General features: G+C 44.3%; 1 protein-coding gene across 4 annotated transcripts in view; it reads left to right on the top strand.

Annotated features, from left to right (window-relative positions):
* Positions 1 to 5,046: 5,046 nt before the first annotated feature.
* The window catches only part of LOC125301921 (paired box protein Pax-3-like), a 23,850-nt gene continuing 6,531 nt past the window's right edge, over positions 5,047 to 22,365 (top strand). For 2 of the 4 annotated variants that reach the window (XM_048254794.1, XM_048254811.1), the window contains exons 1-7: positions 5,047 to 5,451; positions 5,905 to 6,140; positions 6,529 to 6,658; positions 6,948 to 7,091; positions 19,770 to 19,969; positions 21,023 to 21,188; positions 21,530 to 21,750. In XM_048254794.1, coding sequence (XP_048110751.1) covers positions 5,367 to 5,451; positions 5,905 to 6,140; positions 6,529 to 6,658; positions 6,948 to 7,091; positions 19,770 to 19,969; positions 21,023 to 21,188; positions 21,530 to 21,750 — 1,182 coding nt within the window. In that variant the 5' untranslated portion in view covers positions 5,047 to 5,366. Of the gene's footprint in view, positions 5,452 to 5,904; positions 6,141 to 6,528; positions 6,659 to 6,947; positions 7,092 to 19,769; positions 19,970 to 21,022; positions 21,189 to 21,526; positions 21,751 to 22,365 lie in introns of all 4 variants that reach the window. The other 2 variants (XM_048254785.1, XM_048254802.1) reach the window with 1 other exon arrangement.

The following is a 22,365-nucleotide window of genomic DNA, read 5'->3' as shown; positions in this document are numbered from 1 at the left end:
TCTCACTGGTGGTATGGCTGTTGGTAAATAAGAGCTATGTCTCTTTCTGGTGGTATTGCTATTGGTAAATATAACAATATTCCAATATTATATAAAAATTCCAATAACTATATTTTCCTATACTCTGTGAAGTGTCGTGTTTTCCTCCAGGCTTGGAGAAAGCCTGGAGTTCTGCAAACCTCATGCATACCACTTCCTTCTACTTGATATTATGTAAGTTATTAACCATTCGAAATAGTGACTTTCCAAATACAACATTTGCAGTCATATCTCCGTTGTACAATGGACTACGCTACTTTTCTATGGCATGAGCATGGTGCAGTAACACAGTAGAAAAAAAGAGGCGCACTCAAAGGCTTGATACTAATACACTTTGTATTGAGAACCGAGGTTTTAACAATGAGTCTAAAGACAAAAACTGGGAAACAAACGTTTCGGGCTTAGCCCATTATCAATGTCTCCATTATGACGATACAAATTGTATTAGTATGAAGCCCTTGAGTGCGCTTCTGTTTTTTCTACTGTAATACTCAACTTTTGGAGTTCACGCACCAGGCAAAACATCACAAACTTACGTAAGGCGCAGTAACAACAACAGCAACAACAGTGGTTAAAGATTCTGATGAAAAGTAGGTTTGAAAATGTGTTGTGATAGCCTTAGCTTTTTCACCAACTTTCACAATTATAATTATATGTACAATTTTCAAGGCGGTTAATTCAAAATGAATCTGATCTGCCACCTGTTTAAGAATGCTCCAACATTGTATGCCATTGTTTATTTGCCAGATGAGATCAAGGCCCACGTTTATACTTGCCTTCAATGTTATTGTAAATAGTAGGCCTACAAAATTGCAAGCTGAAGAGTGTGGTAACATATGATTCATGATAAAAAAAAAAAAAGTTACAGGCCAAGTTGTTGAAATCTTAGACCATGAAGGAAACTGTTCACTGTTACTTCTAGCGGTTCTGTGGGTCCATATTCTGTAGGCAGATTTGCAGATAAATATGCGAGAACCATGATATTTAATATTTGGTAGGCTATTATATAATGCCTATTTCATTTATCTACTAATACTCTAAAAAAACACATGATGAGCATCAGCAAGTGGAACGACCTTCTAGTTAACAGGAGGTGGTTTTCAGATGCACCCGACCCAAAAAGAGGGCATCACGATCTTTCATCTGGTGTTTAGGTGGTTAAGAATGTAGCTGTAGAAAGTGTTAAAGAGTGAGATAGGACTTTGTAGATCTCAAAAACAGATGTGCAATGTCTGTGCATTGGTCGGTATGGGTTATCACTTTATCGCAGGGTATGGTGCGTGACTGTGAATATTTACCATTATCTGTCGTATTAAAGACATATCCCACCAATGTAAACATCAATCAGGTTAAATCGCCGCACAATCCCGTCCCCCTCCTTCTAAAGTTGCCCTCCCGCGGAGAAGACCGCTACCTGGGCCTGTGTTACCGGGGAGCGGAGCTGAGGGCGAGAGGGGGCCTGGGGTTCACCATGGGGGCAATAAACTCACTGTTCCTGGTCATCATGTAAAGTCATCAGCATGCCCCGAAGGACCTGGAAAACAAATGCTTTTTCGCCTCTCAGCGTTATCCTTTCTTTCTCCTTCTCAACAAGTTACACTATCCCGTGTGATGCAAAGCACCTAATATTCTTAGGACTATGCAAGATACCCCTACCTCGGAGTAAGCATTATAAAAACGTCCATAATTAGTCAATAATCAGTTGTAATACGTCATTAGAAAAATAATAAAATGAAGGGGGAAATGCATTTGTGTACATGCATAAAGACAACGTGAAGTTGTCATGGTCCATTTTTATTCATGAAACTCTTAGGTGAACTAGGCTACATCAATGAGCGCCTATTGAAATGTGGGAGTTAAGTTCCTCAGAAGATGAAAATGTCTTATATCGCCTGAAGCTACACCGCTCAACGTTCGTGCATAGGAAATGGCCGTTAACAAGTCTTTTATAGTTATTCTAATGTACTGAGGTAGTATATAAGGCAATTAAAGGCGCCAGTGCCTTTTGTAGAGGGAGATCATTAACACCACTGTAAAGACCGATAATATGCCCATGTTATCCTTGTTGTAAATATTTACTTTTGTGACCTTAAGCGAAAATGAACATGTTCTAGCCTATTTGCATTATGTTTTGAAGTAGCTAGGCATCTTAATTCTGGAAACAAGCTCTTTCACCACTTTTCACGTCACCATGAAAGCGTATAGCCATGAAAGCGCAAGTCGAAAGATAGGCCATTCTTTTTTATACCAAACTTTTGTATTATGATTATTGTGGTTCGGCCTTGTCATATCTTACTCAGAAAGTGGCACTGGAGTTTGGCAATACACTTTAGTGATTGCACAGGTAAAACTGTGACAAATGTGCAAGAACGAAAAAACACTTGCATGTTTGCGCTTTGCGTAAAGTGTCCTATACTTACTCATTGTTTTAATAAAAGGTTCAAGGATTTAATAAATTCATTATTGTCCTATCCCTCGAATACATCCTTGGGTTATTTTGATTTTTTTCAACTGGGGCAAGTTTTTGACTGGGAGTTTTCACTCAGAAATTGATTTGACACGGAGATCCTATATCCCTTTAAAGATAATCAAACAGTTTTCCCCACTCCCAATCTTTCCCACTCATTTTTTTTATGACGGTTTAAAGTTACATCCAGTCCCTTACGTTCCAGTGACATATGTCCGAGTGAATATATCATTTACATCTTAACGGACAACAATAAAAACAAAGAACACTCCTGGTATTAAAAAAAAATAATAATAATTTATATTATTATTATATTGCCTTTTGAATGGTTTAATTTCACTTAACAACAGTTAGGCTACATTTACGCACATGGTGAAACATCTCGCTTGCCTCAGTTAAAAACTATCTGACTAAACAATTACTCTGACACAATGAATATGGCTTCGAAATCAACACTATACTGCAGCCTGGGGTGTTTTTACAATGAATGTGCAGAAATTTTGTTAGGATTTACAGAAAACATTACACTCAGGTCTGACCATGCAAGAGGTCACGGACACCACCAGAGGTTTAAGCGCTACTCCCTCAGAAGACTCGCCTGTGAAGTGAAGTTTGAAGAACTCAGGGTAATTTCTCCCTTAGCACGTGAAAGGACTCCCGCGTCCCAACCATATTTCCCTCCTGCGCTCCATTGTCCCCGCGGTCCTGTAGAAAGACAACATTTGAAGTATCTTTTCACATCCACAAAAGGCTGAAATGTTAATGCGGGCCCCGGATGACTCAGGAAGCCCTTATTTCCATGTCTAAGTCGTGTGTTCTTCTCTGCTGCTAAGTTTCTTAATAAGTACACCAACGAGCATGTGTCATTGCGTTAAGTTTATTTACAGCCTTATTTCATTTTATTACTATTTAATTACACAATGCTATGATGGAGTACAGATTTGCAGTCATATCAAATATAAATCTTAATAATAATAATAATAATAATAATAATAATAATAAAATGCTACACATTTACCACAACAAATTTTCAAAAGCCTAAAACAAGGCATTTACATATTATCCTATGGACATGCTCACATCCAAGCACGGTAGGCCTTAAGCACGAAGCATCACAGAGCACCTGAGGCAGTTACACTCATTAGGAAACGTGCACCTGAGATGAACATGCCAGCATCCCACAGTCCTTTTAAAGAAGTCATTATCTTTTTAGTGATTACACTACAATAACGAGAACTAACAGAGTGACCTAATGTAACTTATAACTCGTTATTACAGTAACAATAAAAGCAGTCATAAATTAGACACAATGTTCACTGTGTTTTGAACTGTTTACAATTGGACAACTGGACAATTTGCAAAGTTTTCCGGGACTTATATATAAATTAAAAATTGAATGTTGGCCAAACATTAAATTGGAGTGCTCATCAATCAAATTCACAAGATGATAAGTAATCTTTCTATTTATTTTAAGCATTATTGGTTGTAAACAGAATGGGATCACGGCAACTCTGATTGATTGTGTCGCTGAATGAAGAAGGCTATTTGACTGACGTACGGTCTTGAATAGAATCCTATAAAGAAAAGAAACTTTAAGCATTCATTGAGTGAGCAAGTTACTCTCTCTCTCTCTCTCTCTCTCTCTCTCTCTCTCTCTCTCTCTCTCTCTGTGTGTGTGTGTGTGTGTGTGTGTGTGTGTGTGTGTGTGTGTGTGTGAGAGAGAGAGAGAGAGAGAGAGAAAGAGAGAGAGAGAGAGAAAGAGAGAGAGAGAGAGCGTCAAGGACCAAGAAGAGTTCGAGATAACTGACTATATAGAAAAAGAAAAAAGGATGGGTATGGGTATTGAATGTCATGAAGTTATAAATAACGGTTCCTCACAATTGTATTCTTTGGTACAGACGGATTTTACTGCACTCCCGGCGTCATACCCTGCTGTGTCGCCCCGCGCTGCACTCCTTTCATTCTATTGCTCCAATACAGCCTAAATACATCAATAAATTCCTCTAAACCCCAATAAGAGCATGGCATTTTTGCACATTTTCATGTGTTGATGGGTATATGGGTTCTCCTTTAGGTAGTAGGCCAACTATAATCCGACAAGAAGTATGACAGATGAAATGAGAAAACTTTGTTAGGCTCCACCATAATACACAAATAGGCCATATAAACCAGCAGGCTACGTTAAACAATATAGGCAACATACTACGCCAGCCTAAGCATCAGCCTAGCCCAAAGAAATCAGTCCATTAAAACTATGATGAAACTGGTATATTCCCATTGCTTTCAACGTTGCTCCATTGCTTATCGTAATAGGTATAGTTACATTTGCGAATGTGTGAGGTACTCATAACATCACGCATCGTCTTGATCTGGGGGTCATTGCACAAGAAAGTTTCTGCTGTCGGGCCAATCACAGCCCTCTCAAGGGCCTCGGGACTTTCCCTTCTCGGACCAATCAGAGGCCTAGGAGTGCCTCGGGAGCCAACAGCGCAACAACTGATAAAATGTTTCACCACTGACCGCCGTTCAATCCACAACAAGTGTGTCAACAACAACAAGACCGGGGAACAAGTTCAGGGTTTGCAGGGTTTGCCCTAAAAACACCACCTTTGAAAAGACTCGACTGTTACACTTATCAGGATATCCCACCACACATGTCAAAGGATTTGTTGAAGAACTTTCCTGTTCTGAAGCTTGCCTATCCAAGAGGTTGTTGTTGCATCGCAACCAAGAGGAGCGATACTCCTTGCTATTCAAGCGAGTTCTAAATATCACAAGACAACCAAGGACGTCTCAGTAATATCTTTTCGCCTGGTAGAAGCATCCACTTTAAATCTTCCGAATCGGAGTGTAAGGGAAAATGACAGCCTTAGCGGGGGGCATACCGAGAATGATGCGCCCCACGCCGCCACAAAATTATCCCAGAGGAGGATACTCTCTTGAAGGTAGGAATTTGTCATCAACACTTCAGACAGTTGCACCTTAATGTTATTATAAGACTAAACAGGCACTAACTGGACGAGTTTAACTTGTCATAAATGCAACGAACTCACCAAGACTTGCATCCCGTGTAAAACTATGATAGCTACTTGTTTCCATGCTACATTTGCGCAACTTGCGAGGCCTGTTTCAGCCCTCTTGTCATTTTAGAACACATAGACCTAAAAACAGTAACTGGAGCAATACTTTTTAATTTGAAACCAAATGCCCCGGACGTGAAATGTACAGTTTTATTCCTATTATTTTAGCTTCTGCAACAGGTCATCTACTAAATGAAAATAAATGTCAAATAAACCGATATATAATAATAATAATAATAATACATATTATTAGTATGCGGTTATGATTGTGTTTTTCTCAGGCATTTGCATATCTCTGAGAAATGTGTTTATTTTCAGTTTCCACGCCATTAGGTCAGGGTCGAGTAAACCAACTCGGTGGAGTTTTCATAAATGGACGGCCTTTGCCTAATCATATCCGACACAAGATTGTGGAGATGGCCCACCATGGTATCCGGCCATGCGTTATCTCCCGTCAGCTCCGAGTGTCACACGGCTGTGTGTCCAAAATCCTGTGCAGGTACCAGGAGACTGGATCTATCCGGCCCGGTGCCATAGGAGGAAGTAAGCCCAAGGTAATAACAGAAAATATTTTTATGGCGAGGATTCTAGATAACAACTGTTTGCGTTAATTCGTTTACAAATAGATTGCAAAAAGGCTAATTAATTGTGGAATTAGTGGTGTGGACTGAATTGGTGAGGTGATAGTCAACACTTGTTTCATTGAATCAGTTCCTAGCCATTTTATGAATCAGTTCCTACACTTTTAGCCATTTGATGTACTCACCATTGGTTTAGCAGCCATTAACATTAACTCAGCAGAGTAATATAGCAATAATGTGCATTCACTTTTCTATATTTTAATTGAGTTTAATACCCTTTATAACACAGTAATGCACAAGGTGGCTAAATATGCAACCATACATTTTGTGTAGCCTAACTCTGTTACTCTTCCATTTAAAGCAAACAACAACTCCCGATGTAGACAAGAAAATCGAAGAGTACAAGAGAGAGAATCCTGGAATATTTAGCTGGGAGATCAGAGATAAGTTACTCAAAGATGGGATATGCGACCGCAACAATGTTCCTTCAGGTAGGCCTATAATGTTTTATTCACCAGCTAAGCAAACAAGGTAAAAGTAGTCTTGTTCATCAGATACAGTGAACATTAACACTATTTTGTATTGGGATCTCATCATCCTTGGTTGTATGATATCTAAGCTAATTTATTATAGGCTCTGTATTCAGTGTGTTTTGTATGCACATTCAACACGAGCATTCAACAGGTGTTGAATGTGTGTTTAGGCCACAGTGAACTTCAGCTGATTATATGGCATGCTTTTTTCGTTTTTTTTAACTCGATACCTTTTCATATTTTAAAGTGAGTTCAATCAGTCGCACTTTGCGATGCAAATTCGGAGGAAGCGCCGAAGACGACGATGAAGAAGACGAAATGGAAAGGAGAGTACTAGACGAAAACGAGAGAAGAGGCAAACACAGTATTGATGGCATTCTTGGCGATAGATGTAAGTAGTCCTTTTGTCCTTTTTTGTTCTTGTTGTTAAGTCGTTTTTCCAAGAAATGGGAAGGATAGCTGGTTGATATAGTCACAGATGTCCACAATCATTGTGGCCCTCATCTTATATGAAGCTATATTATTATTATTATTATTATTATTATTATTATTATTATTGTTATTATTATTATTATTGTAGGCTGGTTGTTGTTATTGTTATTTATTAATTAAAAAAATAGCACCAAGTAGCACAAACAGCACTAAAACTAATAGCATAGATACTAGCCGGTGGTTAAATGGATTCAAGCTTTTAGTTAACTCACACAGTATTTCTGTTTGCCCCTACTTTAGGCTATAAATAGTCAATAATGCGCCTATGATTGTAGCCTACAGTTTATCACAAATCAGTTATAGGCCTACGTTAACTGTTCATTTGGTCGTGAAATCATTATTTTAATCTCCTGGTTTTATACACTGGGCCTACTTCTGATAATGCTGCAATGCCGAATCGATGATAATAATAAAAAAAAGGTAATTGGATCATTTTAAGAATTCTAAGAATTCAGTATATAGGTGTCAGTTCATAAGTGTCAAGAAGTTCAAGAGACAAAAGTCTGAATCAGTTGATCAAACATTTGTCCAAGGGTTCCGTTGCGTAAAAAGACGGTCCCGCGGTGCACAATCGAACACTTGAGGATGAACTTGGGAGACAAAAGCACTTGAGTCCATTGAGGCTCACGCTTCAGTTTCAGTTGGACAAAACCCTGCCTAGCAGCAGCTTGGTGCGTACAAAAGACGCCAACCTTTTCAAAATTTGAAGAGAAAGGAAGAAAAAACGATGCAACAAAAGACGGAGAGAAGACATTATGGGCTGGCAATGAGGGATGAATTATTCAGCGATCACCAATAGTAGCGACTGCGAGCACTTTTATAGACTTCACGCCTGAGAAAAATGCCCATTTTTATCTGCAAAATGTCTCCTTGGAGTCCTTACCGTTATTCAAACATGCCTTTCTCGCACAGAACAATGTCCACTAGGACGAAGAGAGCAGAAATGTGGCAGAGTAATCAGTGCAGGCGAACTCCATTTTAACACTTGTTGCATTAAGACCTGCTGAAAATGCACTCTACAGGCACCAGCAGCGGTTGGGCCGACTTAGGCCTGTTATTTTTTAACTTCTTAACATCAAACAATATATATATATATATATAGAATTATTATTTTTTTTTATTATATTATTTTTTAAACGTTTTAGAATGTGGACAAAGGTTGGCTATAATGATCTAATACAGGCAGTCCATTACGTGTTATTCTGGCTTTTCTCAGTTTTACAGATCCGTTTTTTCACGTTGTGGAATTAAACTGAGTTTAGTGTGTGTAGTAGCCTATGCCACAGCATACACTGCAGTCTGATTTATCCATGGGCTATATAGCACTTTCCCCCCATGGAAAGAGAGGTTTGTTGAACAAGAATAGCTGTTGAAACAAGGAAACTGATATTGACCCGACGTTTTTCTAACCTCCAACCGAATGCATACTTCAGTAATCGAGTTTGCTTTCGATGCCAAGTCGTCAGCAATGCCTCGCCGGTTTCTGTGGAGGTGACAGGGTCACGGTGAGATCGCTCGCGTCATGCGCACTGTTACAATCCTCGCACATTATGTCCACTCATTGCAATGAAAACCTTTTCTAGTAGATTAAATCGACTCCTTTATTTGTTCCCACTTTCATCTCGACACAAAACCCGCCCCCTTCCTCTACGCCTGGGGCGCGCATTCATTCAATATCTTTAGCCACTTTCCTCTCCCTTTTTCAGGAAAGACGTCTCGAATACAAATCAGTTGGTAATTAGTTTAACCAGCGACTTTCGATACGAGCTTGGGTGAATGCTGGACGATAAGGGGAGTACAGCGAGAGTCGTAGTCGGTTCACTGTGTGTTGATTCTTCAGCGCAACATATCAAGTTACATCTTGAGCAGGTTTACTTTCAGAAGAAGCGCGTGCGGTCAGATTGTCAGATCATCCTTGAGATTGGCATGAGATGAAGTGTGTTCTATTTCAAAGTGATACAAAATGGCTGAAATCAGGAACACACTGGAAGTTGTTTTAGGCAGATATTCCACAAGCAAGATTCGAAAGTATTGTTTCAAAAGGCTGTATCTCATCGCCACATGATCTTTACACTTGTGCCTGTTCACCAGAAAACCTATCCAGCTTTGACTAAGTCTGTGTGTTTTCTTAAGTTAATCAAACAGTTTATTTTGTGGTTCATTCAGATGTTAATGATTTAGCATGATAAAAGTGCAGGAGGATTCCCAGTTGGTGGAACCTTCATTGACCGACTGTAACGTTTTATTTCTCCTCAAAGATAAACCCTTTAATGGGAACATGTATTCACGTCCATTCTTTTACATTGGGAGTTGTAATTTTTGTTGACTTTACAACTCTCAATTAAAAACTGAACGTTTTTCTCAGTATGAAAAGGGAGTTTTCTGGCCAAATATTGATTAAGTAGGTGTTTACTGAGTCTTTGGTTTTCCATAAGAGAGGCTGGCTGCCCCCTGCCCCTTGCTCCTCCAAACCTATTGTTGTCTTCCCTTAAGTGTTGAGATCAAAGGCGGACCCTTTAGATTTATTTGTCTGGGAAAAGCCAGTATGGATGGCAGGGGGATGCTGACTGCCCCCTCTCCACCCCACACTCCTCTGAAAGAGAATTCATTTAGCCATGTGGATCTGTGTGCTTCCAAAGGGAATTCATTCATGTGTTACTTATTCATTTCATTATTTGATCAGGTAAAGTTTTTTACTAGAATTGAGCTGCAGCTCTGCAGAGTAGGCGATCAAATTCTTTTAGAAGAATTTACCATCAGAATAAATGCATGAATGCTCTGTGTTTAATTCAAGTTTTCAATTATGAAAGTATAATTGTTGACCTTTTGAGTAGTTATAGAAAATAATAGTAGCTTACCTCTAAGGTAGTGGCAGCCTATATTTCAATAATATAGTTTGTCATTAACACCAAAATCATATTTTGTAAATTTTTGTTTTGATGGACAAAACTTAGATTTGAGGTTGTGACATGTCTTCAAAAGCCTAACATGCTTAGACTTGGCACACAGTCCTACAAAAGGTTACGTAGAAATCATCCATAAATATGTACACATAAATGGATGCTCGTTAATTGCATCCCATCCTTTATATTCCACCATTAACTTCCCCAAACCAACAATTCTGCAGTCTCATTTGGCTAATTAAAAGCAACTTGAGTCATCAAAGCCAGAGAGCAGACTTGCAGATTTTCATCAACTGGTCGGGGAAAAAAGAGGATTCAGAAATACAAACAGTCAAAGGGATAACTTTTTTTTGAAAGGAAGCCCTGTGGAGGGCCAATTGAATAAGCCTAGTGCTTTGAGTTCTGCCATGGTGAACGCAGTCAACATGTAATAATTACTTTCATTGAGGCGCATTCCGACAATCTGCTGCCATTCTCCGCCAGCCATTGTCCCCAAGCAGGCAGAGAGCCAGGGGGACAGAGGGAATCAAGGGCTGACAAAACATGAAAGATTTAGCTGCTTTTGTCAAAGAAACGGAGTAAGACTTTGTTTGTGTAAATAAAGTGGGGAACTCTCTCCTCTGCTTTGCAGTGAATTGCTCTCAATGGGAGGAGGAAAAATGAGAGGAAGAGAAAAAAAAGAGAGAGGCAGTTTAGAAAGATCAAGTGTGTGTGTGTGTGTGTGTGTGTGTGTGTGTGTGTGTGTGTGTGTGTGTGTGTGTGTGTGTGTGTGTATGTGTGTGTGTGTGTGTGTGTGTGTGTGTGTGTGTGTGTGTGTGTGTGTGTGTGTGTGTGTGTGTGTGTGACAGAGAGACAGAGAGAGAGAATATGGTTATGTCTGTGTGTGAGAATGAAAGAGGGAAATGTCAAGTAATGATATCATTCGGGTATTATTTTTATAAATAGACGCACAAGCTAATAATTAAGAAATTGATTCAGTAATTACTGTGACATATTTACACAGACATAAAATACCTTTGCTAATATTTTACTTTCAGCCTTACTTGCCAGTTTCTTTAACTGAATTTATTTTTATTTTTTTCTTAAGTTTTCCCAGCGAAGGTTTTATTAGATCTGAGGACAAATTTAACACGACAGCACACAGTCAGAAAAAAAAATTATATGTTTGTCTCTTTTCCCCTTTTATAAGTATGTTATTGCCTTTTTCTGCTTTTGGTTGGCCTATTTTTAAAACCGCTTTTGTGATTCAGTCAGGGAGTTACAGAGAGAGAACACTGTTCCCCCCCCTAACAATAAACAAGGGGGCCTAGTGCAACTTGTGGAATGCTTGCTACAGTCGTGATTCTCTCTGGACGCCCCGAAGGCATCAGGATATAGAAATATCTCTGTCTTATTCTCCAGGCGTCCTTATGGCTGCCTTGGCTCCTCATGCCACTCCTCGGAGCCAAGCGCTCTATCAAAATAGTCCCCTTCTCATCATCTCGCAGGATCACAAACAAACACACACACACACACTTCCATTTTGTGTTGGCAACCCGAGAGCCTACACAGTTCATGCAGAGATAGACACTGTGGTGTGTGTTAATTTTCCATTATGAGGAGATGATAACGGTTTATCATTTTTGTTCTGCTCCCCCATTTTTGTTCCTTCGCTCGTTCCTTTCTCAAGAGAGTGCACTGCTTCTGCGCAGTCATTCTCCTGGCGTGATAAACAAGAAAAAGAAAAAGAAAGAGGACAAAAAAGAGAAGAGAAAAGAAAACTCGCTTATCTGCAAATGAATGCTGCCTCTATGCTTCATTAAAGTCTCTTTCTGTGTTGGCGCTGGCATTGTGATCCTCTGATATTAATTCAAAGGACAATTAATGAATGCAACCCATCTTTGAAGTTGGGGGCTGGGGGCATAGCCTGGGTCGGCCCCCGCGAGCTGATGGACTCGCCACATTCAGCCTGCCCTGTCCCTGAAAGACAGTTTGAAGAGGCTGAAAGAGACCTGTCCAATAGAAGGTCAAGGAGAATAGCCCTGGCTGAAAAAGAGCTCTCTATTGCTTGGAAGTATTAGCCAAGCAAAACTCTTTTTTTTTGCTAGCCAGGGCTGAGGATGAAAAGGAGGAGCTGGAAGAGGTCGAGGGTGGAGGAGGTAGCCCCCGCAACAAAGCACCACAATGAGATGGTTAATTGAGAAAAGCCAGACAGCTATGTCAATCACTTAACTTGTAGAACCTCACTCTTAAACCGCCATATGATTGAAATCCCCCCACCCCCCGGGAATCAGCTCCACTGAAAAGGGATATGTGAGTTTAGACCCCTAAATCCAGTCTTCCCGAGAACTCATTTTTGATGTAAACAAACAAACATGTAAATCAGTAGTTTCAGTGCCCAAGGTATTATGGTTGCTTTGGCAAATTAATTTTGTCAGCATGTTTTGCAATGTGTGTCCTAAGATGAGTTTGGCATGACCCAGCCAACTTCCACAGTGAGGCATTGTTAGTTCAGTCACTGCTTTATATAACTTGCATGGCTGGAAGCTGTTGCCATGCCTCAAACCAAATTTCCAATAATAATATGTAATTTCAGATTTGTGTCAGACATTCTCACGAGAAAATAAATACTCTTTTGTTAAAAATGCTTCATGAATTTAAGTTTGACTTTCTGAGGCAATATGCCCTCTATAATTTATGTAACTTGGTCCAACCCAGACAAGCCAGTCCTTTTTAAAGAAAGTTGCCATTTTAATAGGTTTTGTTGTCATTCACATGGATCAGAATACTTGATAGTTTGAGTAATAAGATGACAATTTTACATTATATTTGCAGATTCTGATAAAGTAGCCTTAACACAACTGTTGAAGTTGTCTTCAAAATATGATTATGCATTTTTTATGACAACAACATGAGGAAGTGAATGGCCATAATGGAATTGTTTTTGTTGTTGTTTACAAAACAACTCACCATGACGATAAGCTGATTTAAAGGAGATTCAGGGATTTTTCTTTTGTTTCTTCTCCTTAGTTTCCTGAATTGAGTGCCTATAGCATTCCTATAGCTCAAGTTCATTAAAAAATGCATCCAATGCCAAGGAATCGCTGCTAGTAATGAAAATGTATATGTGTGTACTGTTAGTCACATTGGATAAACGTGTCTGCTGAATGAACAAATATGAAGGGGATTTTGCCAGTTGCTAGCTTGTCTGCTCTGATGAGTGCGAAGGGGAGTTAGCTGAGTTGGGGAGCAGAGAGGTAGGCCATATCTCCCCCTGCCTGCCTGCCTGTCTGTGTGCCTCCCCAGAGGAGCGGGGCAGGAGAGAGGGCTGCCTGGATAGGGTCAGAGGGGAGCGCCGGGTCACAGGCAGCTCCAGCTTCCACTGGGCAGGAAGTGAGGGTTAAAATAATGTTTTTGTTCATGGTGACAGGTAGCAGCTCCCCACGTGTGGCTCGAGGAGGCCCAGAGGATTAGAATGGACAGAGAAAAAGGGAGGGAATTGTGGGTGTGTGTGTTTGTGTGTGTGTGTGTGTGTGTGGGGGGTTGTGAGGGGCGGCCGATACTGTATTTGCTCAAAATGTCTTATTACAAACTCTCAAAGTGGTGCATTGAAACAGGCTGGCTGTGATTGAATGTGGGGGAGAACTCACACCTGGAGAGAGAGAGAGAGGGGGAGAGAGAATGATGAGGGAGAGGAGAGAGAGAGAGAGAGAGAGAGAGAGAGAGAGAGAGAGAGAGAGAGAGAGAGAGAAATGATGGGGCACAGTAGGGAAGTTGCTCAGGGAAAGGTATGGTTGGTGGTGTGTGTGTGTGCATGTGTGTATGTGTGTGTGTGTGCATGTGTGTATGTGTGTGTGTGTGGCGTGAACGGGCCGTCTCAGAGCTGCCCGGTGTGGCGCCTGTGCTTTGTTCCAGCGCCCGAGGGCACTGCCACCGTGAAAACCACCACCTCTGTCACAGCACGTCGCGGTAATAGCCGCTCCACGCTGTGCCTTTAGGAACGCCCCCGTGTTTCCCTTTCACGCCACATGTCCTGCAACAATGAGCCGCCACATTATATGATAATACATCTCTTTATTCCATCACTCCGACTCTATAGTCCAAGCCTGGTTCGGAACCCTGTTGCATGCCATGCAAATGTTTCTCTTTCGCCACCTTTCTTTTTCCCCCAGCCTCCCCTCGAACCCCACCTTTCTCTGCATCTCGCCCCACTCTCTTCACTCCCACCCTGGGCAGCTGGGGAGGCTGGCCCTCTTTAGCAAGTCAAGTGAGTCCCAGTCCTCTCTCTTAACAAAATGTCCAACCCAGATGGGCCCATAAGCTGTCAGTTAACCATTCTCCCGCCCGCATCTGCCGACTCTCGATGTACTGTTTTATTCACTCGCGCAGTCACTTACTGGGACGCGGTCTCAAAAGAGCAGTGCCACTTCGCTGCGCAAATAAATACTTCATTTGTCTCTTCTGCCTTTTGTTTTGTTTGGGGAACACATGTCACCAGCTCAATTGCCCTCCTATTTAACTGCCCCCCGGAGGACCCACCGCCTCCCCCTTCAGGGACTATAAACTGCCCATATGGCCGGCCTCTCTTCTGCCTCTCGCTCCTCGGTGCACAATCCCCCTCCTCTCCTGGCTCCCTGTCTCTCTGTGTTACTGGGCCTTTCTCTCCCCACCTTACTTCTCGTCTGTTTGTCGAACGACTACATCTTTGAAAACTATGACTGTATCTGTAGATTATCTGTGTATCTCCTTGTTGTTCATGTGTGTGTGTGTGTGTGTGTGTGTGTATGTGTGTTCTTGAGCTGATTTGGCATATGTGCTCCCAACAACCTGTTGCCCTTTCCAAGGCCAACATTGCCATGTGAGTCCAGTCTTCTTTGGTTAGCATCTTGTTGGCCTGACCCGTTGCTGAGCTGTAATTTACGGCAGTTCAGTTCGCTGTTTTTTTTTTAATCCACACAGGGCCAGTCTCTTTGCTCAAATAAGCCGGGGATTCATACAAACCCCTGCTTTACATGTTCCTGCCGCAGGTGGAAGTGATTGGGAGTGGAGGGGATAGTCTGTGTTTTTGTGTGTATCTGTGAGTGAGTGTGTGTGAGTGCATGTGTGTGTGTGTGTGTGTGTGTGTGTGTGTGTGTGTGTGTGTGAGAGTGTGTGTTTGTTGAGCTGAGGTCTCCTTTCTTGTCCTGTCAGAGCCCTCGCTCGCCAACTTGATAAATGGTTCCACTCGGTTCAGGTTGGGGCGCTTTTGACAGTGCACCTCCTTTGTTGCGCTGGGGAGGGGGCAGCTGCAGGACGCATACAAATGGTCAGCTTGGTAAAAGAGTTGAGCACCTTGCGCTGGGCTTTTTATTTTTTCAAGTAAAAGACACCCCCAGAAACGTAACCAAAAGCAAAAAGCTGATATAGCCCCAACTTTATTTGTGCTTACACCATATTGCCTGCAGTCTTGCTTTCAACACCAACCCCCCCCGTCATTCACATATTCGCTTAGCTGTCTTTGTGCTGCTTTATTTAAATCTGAGACCATTTCTGCTACTGGAAACTTGTTGCACAGCGTTCACAAGTTCTGTAACCATCCATTCTATGTGCAATTAGAGAAGTTCACTTTTTCCCTGAGCATCGCCACAATCTCTTCTTTCTTTTCTGTGTTTGCGGCATTTTCTGAGCTCCACGCTGTCTGGTCTGGTCTGGGTTGTCTCTTTGATTCTTTCTCTGTGTGGGAGACAAAGATGGTGTGGGGCGACAGGGAGGGTAGAGCTACACGTGAAAAGGGCTTTCAGGAGCGTCTGACTGAGAGGAAGGCAGCTGAAAGGGGGACTGCATGCGCTCGCACTCTGGCCAGTTCAAGGTATGCCTTTGTGAGGTGCTACCGAGCTCCGTCGGAGAACCAGTAGGGAACTTCCTGTCACGCTGCACGGCAGCCACTGTTGCCGCCGTCTGTCCATCTCCTCTCCTCTCTTGTGTCCGTCACTCCCTCCCACAACCCATCTAACTGTCCTTGAGTCTTTTTAAAAATCCATCCGTCACTTGTTCTGTCGACTACTGTATTGTTTAGAGACTGAGGCTGTGTTTGTGCATTTGTTTTGCGTGGGACACTTGGAAAGAAACTTCCGGAAGTTCTGGAGGCAGAGTGTTGAAGTGGTATGATGCCTCAGCGCTGTGTGAACGGTGATTTTCCCTGGCCTTGAGTGTGGATCCTCTTGTTGTGTGATGTTGTTTTCTTGTGGGAATGGCGGCCCTCTGTGTGAGGGGGATGTTAGCTCTGTGTGACGAGGTCGTGTTTGAGCGCTGGATGATGAAGAAAGATGGCTGCAGCTAAGGGCAAGCGCAGGAGAGGTAACGTAGAACGGACCTGACGGGAGGCAGCGTGCCACAATTAGGTTAAGGAGCAGCGCGCGCTCCACACATCACCACCCCCCCTGCCCCATTGAAACCCATCCCTCCCCCACCCCTGCCCTAAAAATGTCCAGGTGCCTTTGGGCTCCCACAACCCATCCACCATCCCACCCCCCTTTCGCCATAACCCTCCACCCCTCCACCCTACGGCCCCTGTAACCCCCTGGCTGAGGAGGAGGAAGGATTGGGGGCTCCCCCCTGCTGTGCCCCTCCCGAGCCCCAGTGGCCCCACTCCGGCCCTCTTTGTGCCCCCCTCCCCGCCCCCACCCCGCTCCCCTGCCGGGCAGGTGACAAGGCCCTCAATGCGGACCAAGGCAGCCGTGATGGATCCCGCAGATGGAGCGTGGAAATTGCTAGAAAAGGCTCCATCCACAGGCCGCTCCTTACAGCCCAACAAAAGGCAGCCAAATAACTCAAAGAGAGGGAGAGAGGGAGGGAGAGGGAGAGAGGGAGAGAGAGAAAGAGAGACTGCGAGAGGGGGAAAGAGAAAGAGAGAGAGAGAGAGAGAGTGCGACAGAAAGAAAGAGAAAGGGGTCCATAAGATGACAAAAGTAACACTGTCACATGCTATTAACTCACGGCCTGTGATGGAGTGCTTTTCGCGGCAGTTACTGATAATAAAAAAATGAAAAAGAGAGGGAGAGAAAGAAAAGAAGACAGAAATGAAATAAAAGAGGGAAAGAGAAGGAGAAGTCCTCCACCCCCACCCTGCTGCCGGGAGCCTCTCCGTCAGTGTGCAGGCGCTTCTTCTGGAGCCTCATTTGCCTCCGCTCTGCTTTTAAAGCCTGCTTTGTGTGTGCTGTTATTTGTTTATCAGTGTCTGTGGTTGTCTCATATAAAAGGAGTGTTTATTTAATAAGATTTTGTTACTGGTAAAACAAAAAGCAGCCTCCTCTTAGTTGATCATTTGCCCACATTTGGTTTGAAGGTAGGATTTGTTCTTTGAAAACAAAATGTATTGGATATCATTTCTAGGATCCTGTGTTTTCTCAAACAGTGTGTTGCATCATGTCTGGCTGTTTCTTCCATGAGCTGTCAGTTTCCTGCATCAGTGCCACGGAGAGTAATGAAAACCTCTTGGGCATGCAGAGAGAGCTTTGTTGTGTAACATTCGGAGAATTCTCTACACTCACGCTGTCCAGTGCATGTCATAGCAGTGGCGTTCCTGATGGAAAGCTGCAGATATGAGAGGTCTTGACTGACCTGTGGGCTGTGGATGGCTGCGGTCTGTGCCCTGGCGCCTGTAGTCCAAATGTAATGAAGAGCTCTCTCTCTCTCTCTTCCGCTCCTCCTTTCTCTCTTCTCTTCTCTCTCTCTCTCTTCTTCCCTTTCCTTTCCACCCTCTGTCTGTCTCTCTCTCTCCTTTCTCGTTTACCCTCTCCCTCTCTCCCTCCATCCTGCCCCCTCCCCTGCCCCGGTGTCTGGAGAGTGAGGCAGGAGAGACGCTCCGTGGGCTGAATCCCAGGGTTGGTGCCCGGACAGGCTCTCTCTCTCTCTCTCTCTCTCTCTCGCGCTGGCAGCCAGGGGCAGCATTTCCTGCGCGGTTCCAGGGAGTTCCCCACAGAGACACAGACACAGATGGAGACACAGACGGAGACAGAGGCCCCTGCTTGTGCAGGTCTCCCTCTCTCTCTCTCTTTCTCTCTCTCTCTCTCTCTCTCGTTCTCCTTTTCTGTGCTTTTTAATTAAAGTTCTCAAATCGGGAGCCATCTCTACCACCAGGCACCAGTCAGGCACCAGTCTACCGAAGTCCTGTCTCTTCATACCTTCCTCCTCCTTTTCTTCCTTCATGCCCGCTGTGTGTGTGTGTGTGTGTGTGTGTGTGTGTGTGTGTGTGTGTGTGTTTCCTCAGCCTTTCGCTTGAGCTGGACTTTCTGCTGTGGTGGCCAGGCCTACGGAGGTGATACGAGAAAAGAAACACGCTGGTCAGGGCATTCAGGGGCTCGTCTGTTGGTCTGGTGTGTGTGTGTGTGTGTGCCTGTGTGTGTGTGTGTGTGTCTGTGTCTGTGTCTGTGTGTGTGTGTGTGTGTGTTTTGTTTTGTTTTAAGGCCAAAGAAAGTTGGGTTTTGTCTTTCCATTCTCAGCCATCTGTGGGTAAAATATTGAGAGCGAGAGAGAGAGAAAGAGAGGGGGAGAACGAGAGAGAAAGAAAGAGAAAGAGAGAGAATGAGCACGAAAGAAGAGAGCTGAAGTCTCAGAAGCAGCAGATGCGTCTGCATGTTTGGACCATGGGTTTTGCTTTTTTTCACACAGAGACGTGGCCGACGGACAATGGCCGACTGTCACGGTAGTTTGAGGTGCCTAATCATTATTTAATAGACTGGCAACCCATTCGACACCCCCACCCCCCAACCCCCACCCTCACCACCCCTCCCCTTCCCTTCTCCCCAGTCAGTGATGCTTGGTCCCCCCTGGGCTTAAAGACCGGCTCACACACTCACATACTCTTCTGCTGAATTAGGCCTGAAAGGAGCTCGCTTTCTCCCCCAACTTAGACTGAGCAAACAGATAAGGGGACACCTGCGTGGAGCGCCAGGCCCCGACGGCCCTCGGCCCTGGACGCTGAACGCCCCCTCGACTGAGCCGCCGCCACTGGCCTCAATGGCCCCTGTGTCAGGGGGGTAGACGCCGCACACCCTAGGGGCCTCCGCCCCCTAGAATAGAGTCAAGCGGCTCTGGTGACAAAAGAAGCTGAAATTGAGTAAACATGTCATAAAAGAGTCATATTTAGGATATGAAGGGGAGGGATAGGGATTGCAGGGAGGATAGCAGGGGATGTGTGTGTGTGTGTGTGTGTGTGTGTGTGTGTGTGTGTGTGTGTGTGTGTGTGTGTGTGTGTGGATTGGGAGACATGGAATTGGCTGGAACTAGATTCACAATTCAAGCTCTAAATCCTACATCCCAGGATCTGACCACCTTTTGGTTAGGTGTATTGAAAAGCTTTTACATGCTTTATTTTCAGATCGTTTAAGACAATATATATTTGTTTATGACATTATATACTTATCATGAAAATGTAATGGTTGTGGTCATGGTTGAAGAACTACAACTTATTGGTGATGTTTTGGTGAAGTGTTCTTTTGGTGAAGGGAGCACAGCTTGGTAGTAAGTAAAAACAAATTCAGTTTGGTAGTTCTATAGCCACAAACTACAGCTGATCTGTTTTGGTGAAAGGTTCAGTGCAAAATAGAGCCATTTGGTCAAGTGAATATTTTAATAAAGACTATCATATCTGTGTGCATTATTGTATAATCATGTGTTTGTGTGTGTTTTTTTTATGTGTTTTTGTTTCCCCCCAGCGAGTCACTCTGACGAGGGTTCTGACGTGGACTCGGAACCGGGCCTGCCCCTGAAGAGGAAGCAGCGACGGAGTAGAACCACCTTCACAGCGGAGCAGCTGGAGGAGCTGGAGCGGGCCTTCGAGCGCACACACTACCCGGACATCTACACCAGAGAGGAGCTGGCCCAGAGAGCCAAGCTCACGGAGGCACGTGTGCAGGTGAGACACACACACATACACACACACACACACACACACACACACACACACACACACACATACACACGCACACACACAGCCCAGCACGCCAACATATTTTAATCCAAATCCAATCCATCCATAAGATGATCCACATCCACGAGAGTCTCCAGCTGGTTTCACCTTCTTTGATGCACTGAGCCGACCCCCCACCCCACACCACCACCCACCCCCCCCGCCCCCAACCTCACTCTTCCACCTCTGAGTGAGCCCCCAACCCCACCCAACCTCACTCTTCCACCTCTGAGTGAGCCCCCCGTGCCCTGCTCTGCCCATCCTCTGGAGGGTACCCGCTCCAGGCCCAGTCGGATGTGTAGCATACGGATGCTAAATGGGGCTTGGCACACTGCCCCTCTCTCTCCTCCCCTCCAGCCGTCAGTCACATGACCCCCCCCACCCCCCGCCCCAGCCCCCGCCCCAAACACACACACACACACACACACATTCTATTAGTGTTAGCCACTTCCTGTTTGTGCTAACCTTAAGGGGGACCGATCCCCTAAATAGTTCCTTGTTGGTTCCTGCTTTTAAAAAAAGAGCTGTTTTTATTAAGGATCACTATTGAAGAGACATGTAATGCAGTTAGGGTCTGATCTAGAGCCTCTGACCCAAACCCGTGACTGTGCTCCATAAAGCCATGATGTCACCAGCCTTAACCAGCACAGATGTCTAGATTAGTATCTAATTAGCTCCCAGCTATGGATTGTTGAACCCACAAAGGCGCACGACACATACACACACACACACACACACACACACACACACACACACACACACACACACACACACACACACTTGAGGACTCACAAAGCCACCCCACACAGTTTTAAACAAAAGGACCTATTCAAACACCACGTGATCCTCTACATGCAAAACAGCTTTTGCTAACTCACATATACTTGGAAATGACAACGTTGTCTGTATGCCTCCTTTCTTGTCTTCAACCTAACACATTTAAATCGTTTTTCCATTTTCCTGCTTTTCCCTCCCTCTGCTACTCCTGCCATCCGACAGGTCTGGTTCAGCAACCGGAGAGCTCGCTGGAGAAAGCAAGCAGGGGCCAATCAGCTTATGGCCTTCAACCACCTAATCCCCGGAGGGTTCCCCCCCTCAGCCATGTCCAGCCTACAGCCCTACCAGCTCTCCGACAGCCCCTACCCTCCCTCGTCCATATCGCAAGGTAGCCCAGGCTCCTCAGGGCTCAGACACTGAGTCAATGATGACCATGAAGATAAAGATAACGATACAGAAAGTAGATCGGCTTAAGTGCAGTTGTTTTGTGATCACTGTGTCCTACTTAGTTTGATTGAATATCAAATGCAATGCATCATAGGTTGTGTAAAGGGATACTTATCCTTTTAATTGACCTATTTGTCAAAGCATTGCTAGAAGTTGGTATGGTCATTTTTTCTCTGTCCTGATTCTATTGCCATAACACCTTTCTCTCTCTCTCTCTCTCTCTCTCTCTCTCTCTCTCTCTCTCTCCTTTTTTCCCTCTCGCTCCCCCCTTCTCTCCAGCAGTGTCTGAGCAGGCCAGCACAGTGCACAGGCCCCAGCCTCTGCCCCCGACTTCCGTGCACCAGTCGGGCTTGACCTCCTCGGGAGGCCAGGACGGCAGCTCGGCCTACTGCCTGGCCTCTGGACGTCACGGCTTCTCCGGCTACTCCGAGAGCTTCGTGCCCCCACCGCCCGGCCACTCCAACCCTGTCAACCCCGCCATCGGCAACGGCCTCTCCTCTCAGGTAGGTCTGTCATGCTCACGTTCAGAAGAAGCACACCTGCTTTGAGTTAACGTGAGCCTGCGTGGAGTTGAGCTGTTTTCCCCTTGCCACCACTGCCCTGTGCTTGACCTTGGGAGTTTAAGCCTCGGGCTCTATCAAAGCGCTATGAGAGAATGTGTATTGCTCATGGCGCTATGCTGATCAATAGAAGTGATGATAACTAAATTGTGTGCGTTGCCATGGTGAGATTGTGGACTTGTGAGGACAAGGAGGCTGTTGATTCAGCGATGTGTGGTATTTGTGTCTGAGGCAGTCAGTAGCTGCTGTGTGTCTGTAAGGTGCAGGGTGTCATTGGGATGTGTCTCATTACAGGGAAGCAGATGCACAGCTTGATGAAGTGTGAAGGATATAGAGAGTGAGAGAGAGAGACAGAGAGAAAGAGAGCTAGAGAGTGAGAGAAGAGAGAGAGAGATGGAAAAAGAGAGAGTGGCAGGCGGGCTGTGACACAAATGAGAAGTGAAAAGACAATTATGGGAGATTACACACTCATCAGCAGCTATCAGACACTCCCTGAGCCACGCAAGCCCCTCTAACAGGCAGAAAATGAGCTTTGAACAGTCACAAAGGGTGCCCAGG

Source organism: Alosa alosa, chromosome 1 (genome assembly GCF_017589495.1).
Source record: "Alosa alosa isolate M-15738 ecotype Scorff River chromosome 1, AALO_Geno_1.1, whole genome shotgun sequence".
Taxonomy (NCBI): Eukaryota; Metazoa; Chordata; class Actinopteri; order Clupeiformes; family Clupeidae; genus Alosa; species Alosa alosa.
This window is presented reverse-complemented; position numbering and strand designations above follow the sequence as displayed.